The 20,378-nt window shown below is 39.8% G+C and overlaps 1 protein-coding gene across 10 annotated transcripts in view; it reads right to left on the reverse strand.

Moving 5' to 3' along the window:
• The window catches only part of TRPM6 (transient receptor potential cation channel subfamily M member 6), a 93,406-nt gene that overhangs the window by 55,416 nt on the left and 17,612 nt on the right, over nucleotides 1-20,378 (reverse strand). For 5 of the 10 annotated variants that reach the window (XM_038123960.1, XM_038123959.1, XM_038123961.1 and 2 more), the window contains exons 4-12: nucleotides 11,377-11,557; nucleotides 10,798-11,011; nucleotides 9,864-9,988; nucleotides 8,908-9,079; nucleotides 7,467-7,641; nucleotides 6,045-6,168; nucleotides 4,905-4,977; nucleotides 4,690-4,790; nucleotides 111-245 (exon numbers count right to left, since the gene is read on the reverse strand). In XM_038123960.1, coding sequence (XP_037979888.1) covers nucleotides 111-245; nucleotides 4,690-4,790; nucleotides 4,905-4,977; nucleotides 6,045-6,168; nucleotides 7,467-7,641; nucleotides 8,908-9,079; nucleotides 9,864-9,988; nucleotides 10,798-11,011; nucleotides 11,377-11,557 — 1,300 coding nt within the window. Of the gene's footprint in view, nucleotides 1-110; nucleotides 246-725; nucleotides 856-3,294; nucleotides 4,612-4,689; nucleotides 4,791-4,904; nucleotides 5,000-6,044; nucleotides 6,169-7,466; nucleotides 7,658-8,907; nucleotides 9,080-9,863; nucleotides 9,989-10,797; nucleotides 11,012-11,376; nucleotides 11,558-20,378 lie in introns of those variants that run through there. The other 5 variants (XR_005255213.1, XM_038123967.1, XR_005255214.1 and 2 more) reach the window with 5 other exon arrangements.

The raw sequence follows: 20,378 nt of genomic DNA on the forward strand, positions 1-20,378 counted from the left end.
AAAAAAAGCCTTCATAAAAATGTGGCCTAATCGTCACACTCCTTTAGCAAAACAGCATTGTTTCCAGACTTTCATATCTAAAGAGGTACACTGTGATTTCAAATACTCACTGTATTGTAGAGTTCTTCCAAACGAGATATGGTAAGAAAACGGTGCATGTTCACTCCGTGTTCTATTAACAGTTTAACAAAATCCACACGATCCATGACTAAAGCATCCAGCATTGCCTGTTCCAAGGCACCAACCTCCAAATGGACAGAGTTGAAGGAAAATATTAGAAAATTACTTTCGCAAATAAATAAAAACATTCCTGGAGCTAGTAGTCTCTCCACCACAATGACTTGTCTCTATGTATATTTAAAGTGCAAGTACAAAAGAAAAAAATGCTGGAGGAAACATCTGTGTAAAAAGCCAATAGAGGGGAAGAAAAAGTTTCCATAAACCCAACGTCTGTAGAGACTTCTACAAATATAACTTCACAACCAGACTCTGATAACATATTCTCTACTCTGTAATTCAGTTCAAAAGTATGATAATGCAGGGTACAGAGGGAATCCTTTTTTTTTTTTTTTTTTTTTGACACGTGACAAAAGCTATTTCAAAGTGCCATAGAGAAGTCTCTATGGAACTGCAAGTTCTTTAAAGCAAACTTTTTTTTTCAAATATGAAAGAGAATTTGTGTTAGAATAAACTCCCTTAGAGGAAGCATGAAGCAGAGATCTTACCTACAAGCAGTGTCCAAACAGGGGAAGTACTCTACTCATGGCATTTGAACAGAGCTCAGCAGGGCTTATACATGCAAAGTGGCAAAGGAGTTAGACATATGAGGTTCATATAAATCCATATGAAGTTTTTCTGCAGAACACATGTACACAGGAAATGCCATGGGATTATCTGAATGAGGAGGCTGGAGCACCAACGGGTCAGGAGCTAGTGCTAACTTGAAAATAGTACATTCCATGTCTATATTGAGGTTTGACAGATGTTATTTTAAAGGATAACCAATAAATGTTACAGAATTCTTGTGCGTAATAAGAAAACTTTTGCACTGATCCTGAATTACTGGGATTTTTTTTTCCAGAAATACCTGAGAACGACTGGTCATTCTTGCATTAAATTTCTCTAACAGTCCTTGAGCTGGCTGTGTGTCTGAAGAGGTCAGCAGCCCTTTGGTAACTATTAGAATGGTATTCTTTGGTATTTGAGGTAGAGTTGACATTTAAACAGAAACACAGCCTCAGCTGGTTATAACCTTTAACTTCTAAACTTCTAGGACTAGACTTCTAAAAAGAATGGCCATGACACATGCATAATTGTACATGTTTCCTTGAAACACTGAAATAGTCAGAAATATTATAGAGTCCACACACAATCACCTAAAAACTACCCTAAATATGTAACTCAAAATTTGAATACACAACCGCAATAACTCAGCAGAAGCTGGAGAACCCTGACAATTGCAGGTCTGGCAGTACCTGACAGTCAGAGGGTTGCTTCACTTTAACTAAGAAAGTAACTAAGTTAAAGGCAATAGAGGCAAGCTTTAAACCCATCCTTGTACGCTTTCTTTCTTTTTTTTTTTTTTTTTTTTTTTTTTGCAGTGCAGGAAAAGTTTTGGGTTTTCCCTGCTTAGAAAACAAAAGAATGCAGGAGTATATGTCATTATGTCATCCTAATTTTTGCTTGGAGAAGCAGCAAGAGATGTGAGGCTTGTTTATTATGAGATGTTTAAGTCTTACATGAATGGGAGAACACAATTATTATTTGACAATGGCTTTGCATTCAAAATAGTGCTGAACATTGCACTGAAATAGATATGAGTAGATACATCAGCTTTTTTCAAACATATCAGAAGAAGAGAAGTGGGAGTAGGGTAACTGCCAGTGGACCTGTAAGGACAGAGGATGACCAGGTATAAAAGAAAGGCTACTGCAGACACAGCAAACTAATTTGTTGTCTAACTGCTTGCTACTGAACAGGCTGGGAAAGTCCCCTATTGAAGTTGTTCTTTACAGCAGAAAAATCTGAGGAACTGTGTCAAATTGAAGTATCAGTAGAAAAGCTTATAGAAGTGGAAGTGGCACATTGTCCATGAAATGCCACTTATCCATGAAGTGGAAGCGGCAAATTGTTAGAACACTGTAGTATTCACCTAAAAGTTTCCAGAGAACTGAAGTACAACTAAAATCAGCCCCTTTAACATCAGAAGTATAGACAGTAGATATGAAATATGCCAATTGTTAAAAAAACCAAAGTGTCTAAGTATGGCATATGAATACAGTTAGGACTTTGTAAGGACAAATATAACAGAAGTACAATAATAACAACAAGAAAAAATACAGCAGAATAAGTTGAAGCAAGGTAGTTACTTTGTAGAGAGAAATCAGAATTTTGGTAGTGGCAGGCCGAAGAAAGTTCTAGTGGACCTGTCTTCTGCAATCATTTAATATAAACCGGATATAAGTTAGAAACATTTTTAAAAGACATTCAGCCTATTAGGATTTATTCTGTAGTTAATATAGAAGAATATGTAAAATAATACTTTTTCCCTAAATATCTAAATTAAAATACTGAGTGCTGATCTACCTATCACAAAAGATGACTTTTACATCTGAAAATTCAAGCGCACAGAAGAGCAGGAAATATTGTTAAAAACATGGAAAAACCGAATTGATATTGACCTTGGAAAAGCCAAGAGTAAAGAGGCTGAACTGCTCAATAATTCTCTAAACCTTTCTGTGTTGAAAAGGTGGGGGTCAGAAAAATGTTATTATTTCCCCCACACATAGAATCATAGAATAACTTAGTTTGGAAAAGATTTTTACATCATCAAAGCAATCAGCAAAGCTAACACTGACAAATCCACCACTAAACCCTTTTCCTAAGTGCCACATCTATGTCCTTTAAGCAGTTCTGTAGTTGATTACTCAACACATCCCTGAGAAGCCTTTCCAACAGCTGATAATGCTTCTCATTAATAAATTTTTTCCAGTATCCTATCTTTAATTCATGGATGTTTTCCATTGTAGACATCCCAGCCATAGTCTTCCATATATTCAGCCTTATCGACCATGGAAAATATGGTCTGGTGATTAAAAAAATCAAGTCTCTTGTTGTGACAAACAACCAGCTATGGCGACTCACATATATATATATATATATATATATATATATACACACACACATATATATATACACACACATATATATACATATATAATATATATACACACATATAAACATATACAACATATATATATATATGTATATATATATATGTATATACAACGGCCCATTTTTCAAAATTTACATTTTAAAGAAGAAAACACACTTAGGACTGAAAAAAATCAAACTTGTAATTCTTGGCAGGGAATGAAAGAGTACTTCTGTAAAGCACTTCTTGGACCATTTTATTTCTTGAAGAAAATATTAATTCATATAACAAATGGGAAAAATGTTTGAGGCACATAGAGTTTTATATTTATCATCTACAAAAATCGTCTTATGTACACAAAAAACTCATTTATGGGGGGGTATATTTAAATACTGGATTACATACGAAAATTTGAAAACCATAATTCAAATTAAATTAATTCATTAACTAATTTAATTGCTACTGTATGTTCTTTCACACACATGTAACTAATGCAGGTCTAAATCATGGCTTTCCTTCTGTAAGGACCTAATGAATGCACTTAGGTGTCCCAAAACAATGTCCTGATAAGATAAGCCACCACAACAGAACCTGAGATAAGCACAGATGGCACAGCAGGAAAGAGTTAATTCCAGGCCTAAGGGAGATAAAGGTTTGGTTAGCATCTGGACAAAAATTCCCACTGTGGCAAACTGTGAGAAAGGAAGCAAGTGCTTATCTGCATTCCAACTCAAGTTATGGGAATGGGATTTCCCATATGGGAACTGCACATCTTGTGGGTATCTGGGACTCAGACTGTGTAAAAGTGGTACCTCCAGAAGAACAACGTAGGCACCTAACCTGTGAACACCAGGGTGAAGAATAACCAACTGGACACTGCATGAATCCACATGGTGGTATCTTTTGTTTAACCTCTCTCTCTCACTCTCTTTCTCTGTTCCCTTCTCATACCTCACATTTACTGTTCAAAAAAATCTCTACTATTGAGTATGGTCTCTTCCACACCTTAAATTGAGCAGAGACATCTTATAGTCGGATCATAATTCTCTCATTGCAGCTATTCCTAAGAAACTATATCTAAAATAATGACGTTACTTTTTTTATAACCTGGTGATTTAGTCTGGGATTTCTGTATTTATGTCTAGAGCTAGGAAAACAGATCAACACCTCTTTGGGGTTTATGTCTTTGGAGAAAAGAGTATTCTAAGCTACAATGTAATATGCCTAACCTCCATGGATTGCCAACACAGGTGTGAAAAATATATATCCAGAAGTATCACTGAAACTACTTGGAAAAGCCCATGGCAAAACCAATGTTAGGATATCATCTCTTCTCTGGAAAAACAAATGTAATTTGACGCACTGTGTAGTTGAATATTATTTTAAGGGTAATGCTCCTCCAATACTGAAGCAGGCTACAGAAGACTCAGTCCAATCTTCAAACTATGAATTAAAGCCTGACAAATGCAAATCACAAAAAAATTAGTCATCAACAAAAAGTGTAAAGACACGGTGAGAAGAACAGGTAATAGTACCTTCCAGTGTTGTCCATAAACAAGTATGTGTTTCTTGGCAATATCTAGCTGGTTCCAGGCCAATGCCAAATCTAGCTGATGTGAAGCAGACATATTTGTACCTAGGAGGCAGCAAGGATCTATCAGTTTTCACAAATTTATGTTACTCCCTTACTTTATAAAGAAAAGTCAGTGAGACTGCATGCAAGACAAAAACAGGTTGTATTTTTCAATACCTTTCAAGAGTGCCGTCAGAATTGTCAAATCAATGTCCTGCTCATCTTCTGACTCAGCATCAAATACTGTTATCTGTTAGAATTGCAGAAGTACACTGTTTGAGGTGAGGCAGAGAAGTATGTAGTTATTTCTTCTTTGTATGGGCTGTGGTAGATTAAATCATATACATTTCAATGCAACCAATGGCAAGGGTCCAGACACAATTTTCCTTTGCTTCAGACAGAAAGTGCACCATTTTTGTTTTCAATGCAATGGCAGGCACCCCAGGAAAATTGGAATAAACCTACTGCAGGAGTCTACATGGGTTTGTTTCCTTTTGACTAACCGCTAAACCTGAGAAATAACCTCTAAACTTGAGAAATCTAAAAATGCAACACTGCTGATATTCACTCAGTTCTCAACTAGAAAACAGACACTTGAATACAAAAAATACTAAAAATTTACTGGGTGGTATCCATTTTAGTGATTATTAGTACAATTATCATTATTTGCCTAAATACTGGGAACTCCATCATAGTTGAAATGTTGTGACAGACAGCAAACTGGAAAAGGGGAAACAAAACTACCATTTCTTAAAAGGCTAAAAAGAAGGACCTGGGAAACTGCAGGCCAATCAGTTTCAGCACAAGCATGGAGCAGATCTTCCGGGAAACTATGCTAAGGCACATGGAAAATAAGATGGTGATTGGTGGCAGCCAATATGGTTTACTCAAGTGCATGGCCAGCATCTGGAGAGAGGGAGGGGATTTCCAGTTACTAGTAGTGTTTCAGTGACAAGTTCTAGCACAATTCTGTTGTGAGAAGAAGAATGGAAGAAAACCTCTCTAAATTAAAAATAAGGCTCTAAAGGAGAAGAAAAATACAGGAATTACTTGATCATTCTTGTGAAAACAAAGATATTTGGTTTTTTACTAAAATCAGAAAGGCTCTCATTTTGTTAACAATGGCTGAAACTGAAACTTGATAAGTTAACTAAACAGGCTCTGTAGAGCGACTTAATTAAGAGATTGGTGCAGACATATTTGTGTTATCTTTATATTAGATATAACACCTGTGCTCATGCCAACCCAACAGAGAAAGAGCAAAAAGGGTAACAGGAAATGGAGACTTCCCAAACTCAGCACATGAACCCTACTCACAGACTCTCTGTGTTTCATGCATTCCATCAAAACATGAAATAGACGAGTGGACTCTTTCTGTTCCAACCTAAATATGTTCTGAATCATCATTAAGATCTCCTCCTTCACCTGAGGGCACAGATCCCTGGAAAACAGACATATAATCAATGACAATTCTATTTTAGATATTTCTTACCCACCCAAATGACTCTTCAGAAAAGATGAAACTAAGGAGAAATTTCTTTTTTTATTCTTCCCTGTTGACTTAATCTGTCTTTCAACACAGAGCAAAGTTATCCCCTAATATAAGTTATTAATCACATACACATTTGTTCTGACATATTAACTGTTGAAAATACAGCACATGAGTAAATTGCCAATTTTCAAAGGATTTTCTGTGAACATAGAGTTAAAAATTACTGAAAGTGATTTTTCTTTCTTTCAATAAAGAAAGAAAAATAGGCATAAAATTTAATTCCTTACCATTTGCTCATTAGACTTCATATTTCTCCCATTTGTTCTCTCATTTTTCTCTTTCTGTTAACCTTTCCATTCATATTTTCTTTCTTTTTTTTAAATGCAAGCAATTTTTTTAAAATGTCATAAATATAGGGAAAAAAGCAAGTGAAGAAAAAAGTTCTCAAACAATACACTAAGGGCAAATACCACATATCCAAAAGTATATTCATAAAAAACAATAAGTAAACAATTAAGATATAGAGTTTATTAAATAGTTCATTTTCTTAAATGGGAGCGAACTCAGGGCACCTCTTTAAAATTCAATTATTTATTTTAAAAGTTCTTTGAGTTTGAAAAACTTTTACATACAATATTAATTTGCTATGCAAACATATATTTTTATGTCCAGTTTGGATGCAAAGTTTTTCAATAGAGCCTGCAGCCAAGACTGGACTGACGGTGACATAGACACCTTGACAAGGATGACAAACCTGGGCTACCACTGAGTAACCCAAAACCAAAGATGAGGAAACTTAGTCTTCCTTCTACTCCAGCCAGAGGCTCCTACAGCAGTGAACCCCAGCTCTAGTCTCAAAAGTTTTGTACAATCCAAATGCAAGCCCACATACAGAATACGGATAGCTGGAGACATGGCTGAGCTGAAACAATAGCAAATACTCTGCGGGTAGTCCATGAGTGTGTCTCACCAAAGGTGAGAAATTTCATAACTCAGAGTAGCTACATGCAGTTTTCTCTCTTCAAAAAAGCCATAGTAAATTTGGCAGAATAATTATCTCAGCACTAGTTTGAGGCAGGGAAGAAAGAAACTCCATTCTCCTACCACAGAAGTTAAAACTGGCAAAAGACCAGAGGGGCATCATTACTAGAAGCATTACAAATTATCTCAGCAGTTTTGAGACAGGGGTTTGCAGGTGCCTGCCAGCACGGCAGACCAAGGAAGAGGAGCATCATGCCACTACGCACCCCGTGTCACCCGTGTGCTTGTGGACAAACGCCAGGATATCCGCAGCTCTGCCAGTGCCCTCGTAGACCACCACTGGCACAACTGGGCTGGCCCTCACGTACTCCCACACTGTCAGGATCACACTGGGGCCTCCTTCCAGCACCAGCCCAACTATGGGAACACCTTGGCCCATTCCTGTTTCAAAACACACCTAACCAGTTACAAACAAATCTCAGTCACACACACAAAAGTCAAAACATCAGGGAAAAAATATTTATACATGGTTCAACATGGAGAGGAAAACATTCCTTCACCATCTGTAATGTCACTTATGTCTTTTAAGATTTTCAGAAAACTTCTTCAACCCAATCAAAAAAGATCATGAAAAACTACTGAAAAAACTGAAACCATCAGGAAGAAAATACATCCTTTTAAATATCCCTCTTTCCTTTATAATAGTTGTCACATGCAAGGACATTTGAAACATGTTCAACAGCCATGTATTTACCTACACACATAGAAAAGAAATCAGGTATTTCTTCAGAGACTCTTTCCAGTGTTACATCAGCAGGGCAGATTTTTTAAAAAAACAGAAAAGAATTTCAAGTACAATGCAATAGAAATGAAAGTGAAAGCCTGACTTGCAAAAGCTCATACTAAGAAAATACAGGAGTCCGAGTAAAAAGCTCTATACATGAACATGTTAAAAATTGTGTTGGTTTCTAAGTTTGGCAATTCTATTATGTGAGCAGATAAAGGAAGCAACATCAACATCATAATACTAATGCCTTTTTAACATACCTGAAGATTTGAATGACTAAGAAAGAGTGAACTTCCACAAATAATTTGTGCAATCTAGTGCATAAAAGGAAATAATTGTCTATATAATAAATATATTTTTATTTATTTACTGTAACTTATTTACTCTATAAATAAACAGTGGAAGCAATGCAATCTGTCAAACATTGGCTAAAGGTTTTACTTCTGCAACCACTCTTCATTGCTGTACTTGAGAAAATCATAGGCTTGCAATAGAGAGGAGTGATGAGGGCAATAGTAGTTAACATGGTAAAAGTTATTTGAATTCCACTGAAGTAACAATCTTTCCATCTCACAAAAGGCTGGGGAAGTATCTAGTAGTGAAATAGTGACCACATGAAACTGTGAAGTGAGCAAATGCTCAATATTTACTAAATAATCTGAGTCATTTAGATGTCTCTACAACTGAGAAAACCATTTGTAAGTTCATCCATATGCATAATGCTTTATAAAAATGTTGTCCTTTTCATTTTCCTGAGTTTTAGAGTTCAAGACACATACAATTAATGACGTTTGACCTCAGTGAAAGCTATGGTAAATGAAGACGTACAATATGTAACATTAAAAGTAAAGTACCTCCCCATCTTTTAGGTTTTAGGTTGGTTTTTCTGTCATAAACAGATATGCCACAGCAATACTCACTTGTGTGTATTTTTTGAAGTGATATGTACTTCTCCAAATTCCTCCTGAGAATCATTTCATTCCCATACTTGCCTACTGTCCCATCATCTGCCATTAGAAAATGAGAATGCATGCTGTTGAGCGCACTCAGCTTGCTGAGTGGGTTACCAAGAGTCTGGTACAGGCAAACTACCTGAGAAAACCAAAATAAAAATGTCCTCAAAGAAACCAACAAAATAGCATAATTTATGTTCCCTCACTTGTATGTATTTCTTCATCACAGTGTGGCTGTTCAAAATTCTCCATCATGCTTTTTGAGCTACTCAAACATTTGATTCTTAGCATTTGATTCTTAACAGCAACAAATCCATAATTAATACCTCAGAAAACACTTTTGATTAGGTTTGCAACCCTTAGAGTCAGTGACTGGCATTCTTTGCAACAGCTGGAACACCATGACATAGTTTCCTTGGGCTGTATTCCCATTAAAAATACGTGAGCTCACATTTATCAGGAATGATTTCACCTTACTGCTTAAGTTCTTTTAGACACTTGAGTAGATTATGCCCTCACACTAAGTCATAGTTTGTGAATATAAAATAGACTGCGAAAAAAATAATACATATATAAATAACTTATTTGTGTACACTGCTAACCTGACTCTTCATTCTGACTCTTAATATAGAAAAACAATTTGCAACTACAAGAGTTGCCTACATAATTACAAAATTTAAAAAAGGAATGGCAATTTCCTGTAAGAAGAGAAGTATTTTAAAGCTATTCATTTATACACAAAATGCAAAATTCAGTGCCTCAACATGCCACAAAATTCTGTTGCTCAGTGAAATCTAAGGCCTCTATTATAGTGAAATAAGATCAAACTAGTGGAGTTAATGTAGAAGAAAATCAAGTATGCAAGAAAGCTCTAACATCCCATGAACATGAAGGCTTTTGTTATTAAAATTCATCCAACTCACATCTTTTCCAATGAGATCCCTCTGATTCTCAATGATACCCCATGGAGGAATCCCAATAGCACAGATCTTTCTCAGATGTGGTGAAGCACGGCCTTTGAGTGCATCCCCCACATGCCGGGACACTCCTAAACAGATAATCAAATGACATTTTTTTCCTATATTCAGAGACCTGCTACAGGACACCAAGAAAGTTTTCATACCACATAATTTGTACTGTAGTTATGTTTCAATCAAAACCAAAACATGGTACCCAACTTGTGTATTTGATGTACAATTCACAGCTCAGGTGTAATGTACCATGGCTTCAAACTCAGCATATATTTCTAATTAATAATACTCTTACATGTTGCAAATGATGCTTTTCACATCCATAAAACTTCAATAGTTACATAAATGCCCAGGACAGTTCTCCTGTAAGATCACCAGATTGAATAACAGCTAAAGAAGTAAAACTTTCAGTGCCATAGTTTACTGACCCCTCTGAGTTTTTGAGAGTAGTCCGAAGGGATTTTCAGCTACTATAAGGCTAATTATTGGATTATCCTGATTCAAAACTTTATCAATTATAAAACACAAGTTAAATTGAGTTTTGAAAACTGTTTTAAAAATACTAATCATAGTCCACAGAACCTAAATACTTTAAAGAAGCAGATAAATTTACTGCAAATAAGTTCTGGCTATATGCAGTGTTTCTTATTACATGTGGAATACTCTGCTCTTTAATTAAAATATGCAGAATGCATGTCAGCAGCAAACTAACAGGATCCCACTCTTTGAATTATGCACTGTTCCTTATATAAAAGAGCTTCATTTTGTATTAACATATCACCAATTTTCAGATAATTTCACTCTATTTTGATCTAAAGGTACATGCTGTTATGCAGGGAAAAAACACCAAAAGGAAAAGTGAAACAAAGAAATATTATCACACTACCGCTGTTGATGCCTTCTGTAATTATCCATGCTCCGGTAGACTCAGCTGCTTTCACCAGCCCTTTGCTGAAAACCTGCTTGACCTTTGAGGGAAGCTTGAAATTTTTAATGCCTCCATGAACAGAGATCACTAGCTTTGGCAATTCCATCTGCCATTCTTTAACCATCAGGTGCAAAAGCTGATCCAAATTGCTGTCATAAGAAAGTCTAATATACTGGAAAGGAAAATAATGGGTAAAATAAATATCTTTTAAATACTTGGGGAGAAGAAACTGCAACACATTACAAAGTTCTAAGGATTAATGTCCAGCAGATTTGTGAAGGATTAGAGCTGTCATACTGCCCTAACATGATAGCACAAAAATGCATATGAGCAATACAAACAGCATATCCCTAACCACAGCGAAGTTCAACATAAAAATATACACACATTTTAAACTGGTTTACTTTTAGATTCCCCTGCCCTCTTAAGACAATCAATCTGATATGCACCCAATCAAATTTTTGCCTTTGTTTGCCTTTCTTTTCTTATGCTAAAATTACAAAAACAAGTCAGACATGTAAACACAGCACCTATTACCTTGGCATGGTACGTGTGGTCTCCATCTTGAAAATTGATTGTACCAAATGCATCTGTTGGACTCATCTTTGTATGTTTTTGCACAGACCATTCTCCACCATCATTCTGTGAGCCAGCCTGATAAACAGGCCAGCTGCATTCTATTCCTGGGTGTTCTCCAATCAGCCGTCCACAGCAGCACCTCACATTAAAAATACAGAAATTATTTTATATCAGACTCACTTGCATACAACTTTAGGATCTACACGTGAATAGTCCAAATAACTTCCTGCAAAGAAAAATACTACAGTTGTCTCACAGGGAATGCAGTAAAAATTAGCTATGTTGAAAAAACTTGCAACAAATAGCCAAGTGACATTGAATTATATCATAATTATGTTTAGTTGGGTATAAAATTTGTTCTCTATCTGAGTAACACTAATAACAGTTGGGGGGGTTGAACTAGACAGTCTTCAAAAGTCCCTTCCAGTCCAAACCATGCTGTGATTCTGTGTGGTTCTGCGACTGTTTGAGAGTCCCATAAAGAAATTCTGACCTGAGCAAGGCAGGTTCTGACCTGTTCCAATTCAGAGGAATGTTGTAGGACACTGAGGTTTACTCTGAGTATTACCACTGGTTCTAAGTACTAAAGAATGATCTAGAAGTTATCCTCAACAATCAGGAGGAGAATTTCAGGGTGACCTTTATGTTAACCCTTGGAAGCCAGTAAAGTGCATATACCAAATACATGGACTGAACTGCAGTATTGAGGGAGATTGTCATGGTTTAAGTATGGTACTCCTCAGCTTAATGCTCCCACCGAGACTCTCCAAACTACACACCACTCACTCACTCACCCCTTTCCCTTCCCTTTTCCCTGCAGTGCACTGGAGAGAAGAACTGGAGACACAAAAGGTAAAGACTGCAGAAAGAGATAAGAACAATTTACTGGAAACATCCACGAGACAAGAGATCAAACATTAACAGCAACAATACTAATAACAAACAGCACAAGAAACGAATATTTCACACAGAAACCCCTCAACAATAGACAGTACCTAATCACTCTCTCTGTCACTCTATGCCAGCCAATAGCTTTCAGCACATGGTAAGACACTTGGGAATAGCCCTATCAGGGCTCAATGCTCACTGTGGATCCTTTCCAACTCCGCATATTTTGTGATACTCTCTGGAAGAGAGAGAATTGCTCACTCCCAGCAGTGATATGAGGTGGTGGAGAATAACCCCTAAATCCTAGCCACGTCCCCTCCTGGCTCCTGCAGAAGATAACCCTGTCCTGGCAAGAATGAGGACATTGTTCACCCCTTATTCTATACCATCTATCTCATGACCAAATCATATGCCTTCCAATTACACACACACACATACACACACATATATATATACACATATGTGTGTGTGTATGTGTATATGTATATGTGTGTGTGTATGTATATGTATATACATATATATGTGTGTATATGTGTGTATATATACATATATATACATATACACATGTAGACACACAAGCTTAGGTATCATCTGAGGTATCATAGTCAATGGCCTTCCCTCCAAGATATCTGTAGAGTGCATTGAGCCCATGGCTGTGGGTTCTGTCTGTCCTAGATGCCTCCCAGGGCGGGAGGGCTGGTGTGCTGTCAGGTGGTTGCAAGCTGCATCACGAGCTCATGACCAGTGTATCTGGAGCAGTCCATACTCACTGTTATGGTTGTTATGGCACAGAGTGCCAGTGTCATTCAGCAACCTAAAATACACACACAGTTCAACATTACAGACTGTTCTCACTCAAAAATCAAATCCCCTTCAGGTACACATCCTGTTTCACAGTCCCTCTGCATTATCTACCAAGGGTACTCAGGTCATTGAACAAAAACATTCCCATGGGTGGGTTTGCCTTTGCTTGAGACAGGCTAATGCAAACTGACTTCCCAAACATATTCCTCATATGCACCATGGAGACCTTATCCTTTTCTCCCCTTCTACAGCATATGAAGGTTTTGATTGGACAAGGCAAGTTCAATTGGCAGAGTCTCTGGTATTAGCCAACCAGATTAGTTTCCTAAATGCATATCTCAGTGTTTGAAGGTCCTACAACCCATTGTTTGCAATGTGGTTTTAACAGCTCATTGTATCAATTAACTTTCCCAGAGGCTGGTGCATGACAGGAGACTTGATACCCACTCAATACCATGCTCTCTGGACCACAGGTCTATGGAATCAATCTGCCAGGCCTCTCCATATTTATATTTTAACCATCATCCCCCATACCACAGAGGCTTTACCCACTTGGCCTGCTTGATCACAGGGCATGTTTCACAGCTATGGATCTATCTCATGGCATCCATGGTTAAGTCCACCCCTCACTCACAAGCCTATCTGTATTGCTGTGTCTCTTCCCTGATGACTGGAGGTGTCATGTGCTCAATGAGCCAGAAATAATTCACCCTTATGCTGCCAGTCCAGGTCCACCCAGGACACTTTAATCTTGGCAGCCCAATCCACTTGTTCATGATTGTGATGCTCTTCAGCAGCCCAGCTCCTGGGGGCGTGTGCAGCTACATGATGTGCTTTTACAGCCAGCTTCTCTACATAGGCATTGGTGTCTTTCTAGAGCTCAGCAGCCCACATGGGCTTACCTCTGCACTGCCTGTTTATTTTTCCACTGCTCAAGCCAGACCTACAGAGCATTTGCTACCATTCATGAGTCAATATAGGGGTAGAGCACTGGCCATTTCTCTCATTCAGTGGTATCTAAAGCCAGCTGGATGGCTTTCAGCTCTGCAACCTGACTTGATCCATCTTGTCCCTCAAAATCTTCTGCAACTTGCCACACAGGACTCCAGTACAGCAGCTTCCCAATTTTGATGTGTCCCTCCAATATAGCAGCAAGTATCAGTGAAGAGAGTGTATCACTTTTCATTTTCTGGTAGCTGACTATACGGTGGGACCTCCTCAGGATGTGTCACCTCCTCCCTGTCCTCATTTGAGAAAAACCCAGAATTTTTGTTTTTGGTTCAATTCCTGATTCCTGAGTAATTGGAGTTTCCTGTTCAAGCTCACTGTGTCATCAGCATGCTCCACTTACTCTATAAAGCCTCAGTGCCATGATGTGTAGCAGGGACTTTGCCTTTGAACATCCAGCCCAACCCTGGCAGTCAGGGTGCCAGGAGGAGCTGTGCTTTGGTGCCCATCACTTTGGAAGCAGCTGAAACTCCTTTATTAACTGCCAGGGTCTTTCATTTGGAGTGTAGCAGGCCTCAGATCCTTTGTATCCCTGCCCTGCTTTTTCCCGGACAGGGTTAGTTTCTTGCACTAGCTGCGTTGGGGCATGGCTAGGGCCCAGATATTACTCTTTAGCACCTCAAATCATTGCTGGAGGCAGAGTTGAGGCTGTCTCTCTCTCTCTTGTGGAGAGAAGGGATTATTTCTGGTTGAATATGTGTAGTGGAGGAAGCTGGTTTCAAGCCAGAGACAGGTTCAGGTGGTGCCAGTCCCAAGAGGGACAGAACAGAGGGGCTGGCCCTGCTGGGGTCACGAGCTCTGCAGTGAGCATTTTTGCATGATCACTCTTGGGTTTTTTTTGTTGTTTTTGTTTGTTTGTTTGTTTGTTTTTTGGGGGTTTTTTTGGTTTTTTTTTTTTTTTTGTTGTTGTTGTTTTGTTTTTGGTTTTTTGGGGTTTTTTTTGTTTGGTTTGGTTTTTTTTGTTTTTTTTTTTCTTTGAACACTTTTTAATTAACATTGTTGCTGTTACTGTTTGCTTTTTTCTTATCAAATTGCTGTTTTCAGTAAATTGTTCTTATCTCAAACCATGATCTTTTGACTTTTCTGTCTCCAATGCTCAGCTTCACCCCACTAAGTGGAAAGGGGGAGGGGAAGATGGACTGGGAGAGAGAGGCATGTGGTTTTGGAGAATCTTGGTGGGGGCACTAAACTGGGAAGTACCATTCTGCAACCAAGAACTTCCCTTACTCCAGAACCCCAGGGGTCATCCTTGAGCCTCCCCAGATAAATTTTTCCAGAGACTCCAGAAAGGACCATTCTCCCCACCTGCAATGTAGAGCACATTTTTCACATCTTGTCCTGTTGTGACGGCCCGAGGGCTGTTGCAAGATCAGCCTCCAGTTTGATTTGTTCAAAAGCTTGCTGTTCAGGACCCCACTTAAAATCATTCTTCTTCTAGATCACTTGATTGAGAGGACTTTCAATCTGACTGTAATCCTAAACACAGATTTTTCAAAAACCCACAACACCTAGGAAAGTCTATGCTTCTTTCTTGCTGGTTGGCTGGGATCACAGCTACTAATGTGACCACATCCATTGGAATTTGACAACATCCATCCTGCCATTTTACTCATAAATTGAATTTTATTCCTAACTGAATTTCCTGGGCAGGTCTGTTGACCTTACTCTGGTTTATGGCAAAAGCAATCTTCAGGAGAATTTTCCATTCCACTTCCATACTTCGTCTCTGTGGTCATGCAACAAAAACCACAGGTTACCTTATCATGGGTACCGTCTCTCTCGAAGGGGTCCACTTGCTCCCAATAGCAGAAACACAAGTCCATACTGGTGGGGAATGGGACATATCTTCTCTACTTTACTTGAGCGTTTTGAATCTGTCTGCAATCTTGGGCAGTCTTGGGCAGTCTTTCCACAGCCAAGGTGCAAATCGGTAGGGAAACAAAAATAATCATCTTCATATTGCTGGAATCCTGTAGTCACCTGAAGCACTGTTTGTTCTCCTCCTGTCAGGGACGTCAGTGCCAATGAGTTGGTGTACGATGATCATGTGCTCCATACAAACCTCTGCTACGTGGATTGTGCACACTGGACAGAACACTCACTCTCCCAGGTACTGGATACCTTTCTCCATGGTGTCCCACCTGCCTGGGTGCACTATTAGATCATCCCTGAGAGAGTACCTTCCTCTTACGCTTGACAGGAGTCACCTCCAAAAGCTGAGAGCTTCTGTTGTCTTTCCGATGCCTTGCAACACCCAGATCCTGGGACAGGGATCCCAGCTGCTTGGCTTCACTACCTTCTACTTTCATATCATGTGCCACAACGCCCGAGCATCAGAGCAGTCAGGTCACCTGACTGGCAGCTGAAATCTTTTCAGATATCTCACAGCTCACCCAGGGATAAGGATGAGGGGATCTGGCCCCTCCTCTTCCTCCTGTCATGAGGGCCCTACTTCCTCTTCAACCTACTAAGTGAACTGATTTGGTCTTGGATTTCTTAATTTATAGGAGCAGCCACTACTGGCACTGGCTGCTCCTCTGGTTCAGGTGCAGTTGAGTGGCCATAGTGCTTCTTGCTTTGCTTTCCTTGTCCTCCTCCTGAGGCCACATTCTAGTATTGAGTGGTGTTCAATAAAGAGCTGTCAGAGCCCAGCACATTGCATAATTTTGCATCTCTCTGGAATTGCCACAGCATTTTTCCATGATATATTCTATCATTTTAACAGGGTCCTGTAGTTGATCAGGGGTGAACTTCCAAATCACTGGAGAAGTCTTCCAAATACTGGCCCATGTCCTTCCACATTGCATGCCACTCATGATTATTCTTTCTTGGGGCAGAACTCTGAATTACCCTCCCAGAAATACCTTTCTTGACTCTAACCATGGTGTGGACTATGTTGGGGGACCTGGCAGACCCAGCAACAAGAACATGGTTTCCTCAACATCCAAAAAGAAATTCAAAATTTTCCAAAGGTGTAGTAACAGGCCTGAAGGAGGAAAAGGGGATGAAAAGCAGGAGAAAATCATCCTCTGCTGTTTTCCCGTGGACTTGATACAATTATTAATGGACTCCCAAAGGTAGTGCCCAAGATCAGGTTAGGAGAGCAACACTGAACACACATCACAAATGACCTTCATTGCCCATGATCCTACGATGCCATAAGCTGATATCACACAGTAGAGCAACAAAGCAGTCTTGATTCTTCCCCCTACTTAGGGAAAGAGCATTGGAAGGAGCGCATGCAGCAACATATACAGCATTGGGTACCACAGCCACAGAAACAGACCGAGTAACATTGTGACCAGTGGCTCCACACCTACTGGGACAAACACCGAGATCGAATTTGTTTCCAAGTGGCTCTGTTATCTCAGTTCTTCTTGCTGCACATTAGGTGACAAATAAGGCTGTCATGTTTTAGGAATGGTATTCCATGGTTTAGGAAGACATTGAAACACTTGTGTGTTATGAGTAGAAAAGGGTGTTCAGTTTGCATAGTTAAATTGCAGCTAAGTTGGAGTTTTAACTATTTGTGGTTAATAATTTCATGTTGTAATCACCGGCTGTTAATAGTTTTTTCTTTAATTACCTGTTGATGGCTAAAAATCTCTCTCCCATCGAGCATCCCCTCCCCACCCCGCCACATCCTCGGAGATGACATCGGGGACTGAAAAGGTGAAATCGGAGCTAACATGCAAATGTGAAGGACCAGCATGCAAAGGTGTAAACACCATACCAAATCCTGCAAAAAACCCCTAAAACAACGAGCCAACATGGAATTAAGGGATCTAAGTGATGTCTAAAGGTGAGTGACTGAATCCAGTGTCTGTTAAGATCCTTTTTACTGCTCACCCTAACCAAAGGATGTCAGCTATGAAGAGGACCTCAAATGTTGGCCCAGATAATCACGACCTTCTGACGCTCCTCTGAGGAAAGGAGTCCCCATCTTTGTTTCCATACTCACGAATAATGCCACAATCATCCTCTGTCATCTTCCTCCTCTGTGCCACTCCCCACTCCTGGGAGCAGTGCATCCCCAACCAAGCTGATTTCTTTTTAATAAAGGCATTAAAAAGGAGAAAGATCTCCTGCCCAATTTATTACACTTGAATGGGTCCAGAGGATGGTAACAAAACTGGTGAGGGGCTTGGAACACAAGCCCTATGAGGAATAACTGAAGAAACTGAGGTTGTTTAGCCTGGAGATAAGGAGACCCAGAGCTGATCTTATCATTCTCTGCAACTTCCTGAAGGGTAGTTGTAGTCAGGTGGGGCATTGGTGTCTTTCACCAGGCAGAAACTGGCAGAACAAGAGGACACAGTCTCAAGCTGCACCAAGGGAAGTTTAGATTGGATGTTAGGAAAAAGTTTTTTACTCATAGAGTAATAAAGTACTGGGATTGTCTGCCTGGGGAGGTGGTGGAGTCACCATCCCTGGATGTGTTTAAAAAAAGATTGGATGTGTCCGTTGGTGCCATGGTTTTGTTAAGGTGGCGTTTGGGCATGAGTTGGACTCAATGGCCTTAAAGGTCTCTTTCAACCTTGTGATTCTGTAATTCCCCAATTTGGTGTTCCCACTGAAACATGTCAAACCGTGCACCATTCTCCCACTCCTCCTCCTCCCCATGCCCTTCACTCTGCTGGGGCTGGAGAACTGGAGGCACAAAGGGTAAAGATCATGGGTTGAGATAAGAGCAGCTTGCTGGAAACAGCAGCAAGATAAGGAAATTAACAGCAACAACAAACTCATGACAAGGGGCACAAAAAATGAACAATTCACATGGAAAACCCCTGACAATAGACAATGCAGCACTACCTCGATCTAGAAGGGATCCCTGCTCCCCAGAAGAGATTCCCTTCCCCCCAAGCCTTGGCAATGACCTGACATGGTAGAGAATGACCTCTGGGTCCTAGCCAGGCCCCTGGTTGGCTTCTGCAAGTAATTTACCCTGTCCTAGTCAGAAACAGGACAGAAAGGTACCAGAGCTAGCATTAAAGTTTTGCATCCGGAATAATAAGCCAGATTCCAAATTCAGTCATTACTCTCACACAGACTTCAACAGGCTTCAGTCTCTTCTACAGGATTAACTTCAGTATAATTTATAGTGACAGCTGACAGTCCAGGTCTCCTTTAGACATTTCAGAAGTTAATATACTCTAGGAAATGGAGATTAATTCTTCACTTTTCCTCTTTTAAGAAATCAAACATCCTTCAACAACCCAAATGCAACTGCCTCAGGCCTCAGCTGGGTACTACTTGTCCATTTAGGGGCAGGTTAGATGTAAACATCTGCAAGACTCTGGAGATGTGCATTCTAAAAGAGAGAGTTTTCAGTGGAGATGACTGAGAACTAACTGATGACAAGAAGAAAAAAAAAAAGATTTAATAAAAACAACCAACTAATAAACCAACCAAAACCAAACCCCACAACAACTGGGAGGAAATGCAGGAGGTGACCTGCTTTAGTAAGGTACTTCTTGATACCCAGAAGCAATGAAATTAGGTCAGCACTCCACTTTTTCAACCCAGGCAAATTACGCTTGGTTGATTCAATGCTCTGCAAAAGCAAACTGGAGCAGGAAGTTTTCCTACACTCTGGGACACAGGGCTCAAGGTAGAATGGCACTAGCAGGTTGAGATGATGTTTAGCACAGGAGCACTTGTTTCACACACATGTCAGACTGCACCCCAGGGTCCTGAGGGAGGTGACTGATGCCCTTGTACTGCCAGATTCCAAGGTTGTGAAGATCAGGGTGTCCCCAATAACTGGAGAAAGGCAAATGTCATGCATGCCTTCAAAATCAGGCGAAAGTCACCCTGTGGAACAACAGGCTAGCCATCTGGCCATAAGTCTGAAGTAAAATCAAGGAATGAGTCCTCCTGGGGCCTATATCTGGCCACATGAAGGAGGAAACAGTGACAGGGATAAGTAAGCAAGGATTAACCAAGGGTCAGTCATGCCTCATCCACCTCATTGCTTTCTGCAACATAATTGTGGGGATGAGAGGAGAGCATCTACTTTTGCTCTAGCCAGGTTTCTGTATCTGGGCTGTGACATTACAGTGTGGGAGGGATGCCAGGCTGGCAGGTGAGGACCTTACTGGGTGGTGGGCCAGTATCAAGAAGGGCTCCTCAGGGCCCCTCCTGTTCAGCCTCTCCACCTGCCACCTGGAAAAGGGGATGGAGGGAATGCGCAACCCTAGAGACATGGCAGCTCTGGGACACGGTCCTGGGTGTCAGTGGACTGAGCCAGGGTCATCCAT

The sequence above is a fragment of the Motacilla alba genome, chromosome Z (assembly GCF_015832195.1).
Source record: "Motacilla alba alba isolate MOTALB_02 chromosome Z, Motacilla_alba_V1.0_pri, whole genome shotgun sequence".
In the NCBI taxonomy this organism is placed as follows: Eukaryota; Metazoa; Chordata; class Aves; order Passeriformes; family Motacillidae; genus Motacilla; species Motacilla alba.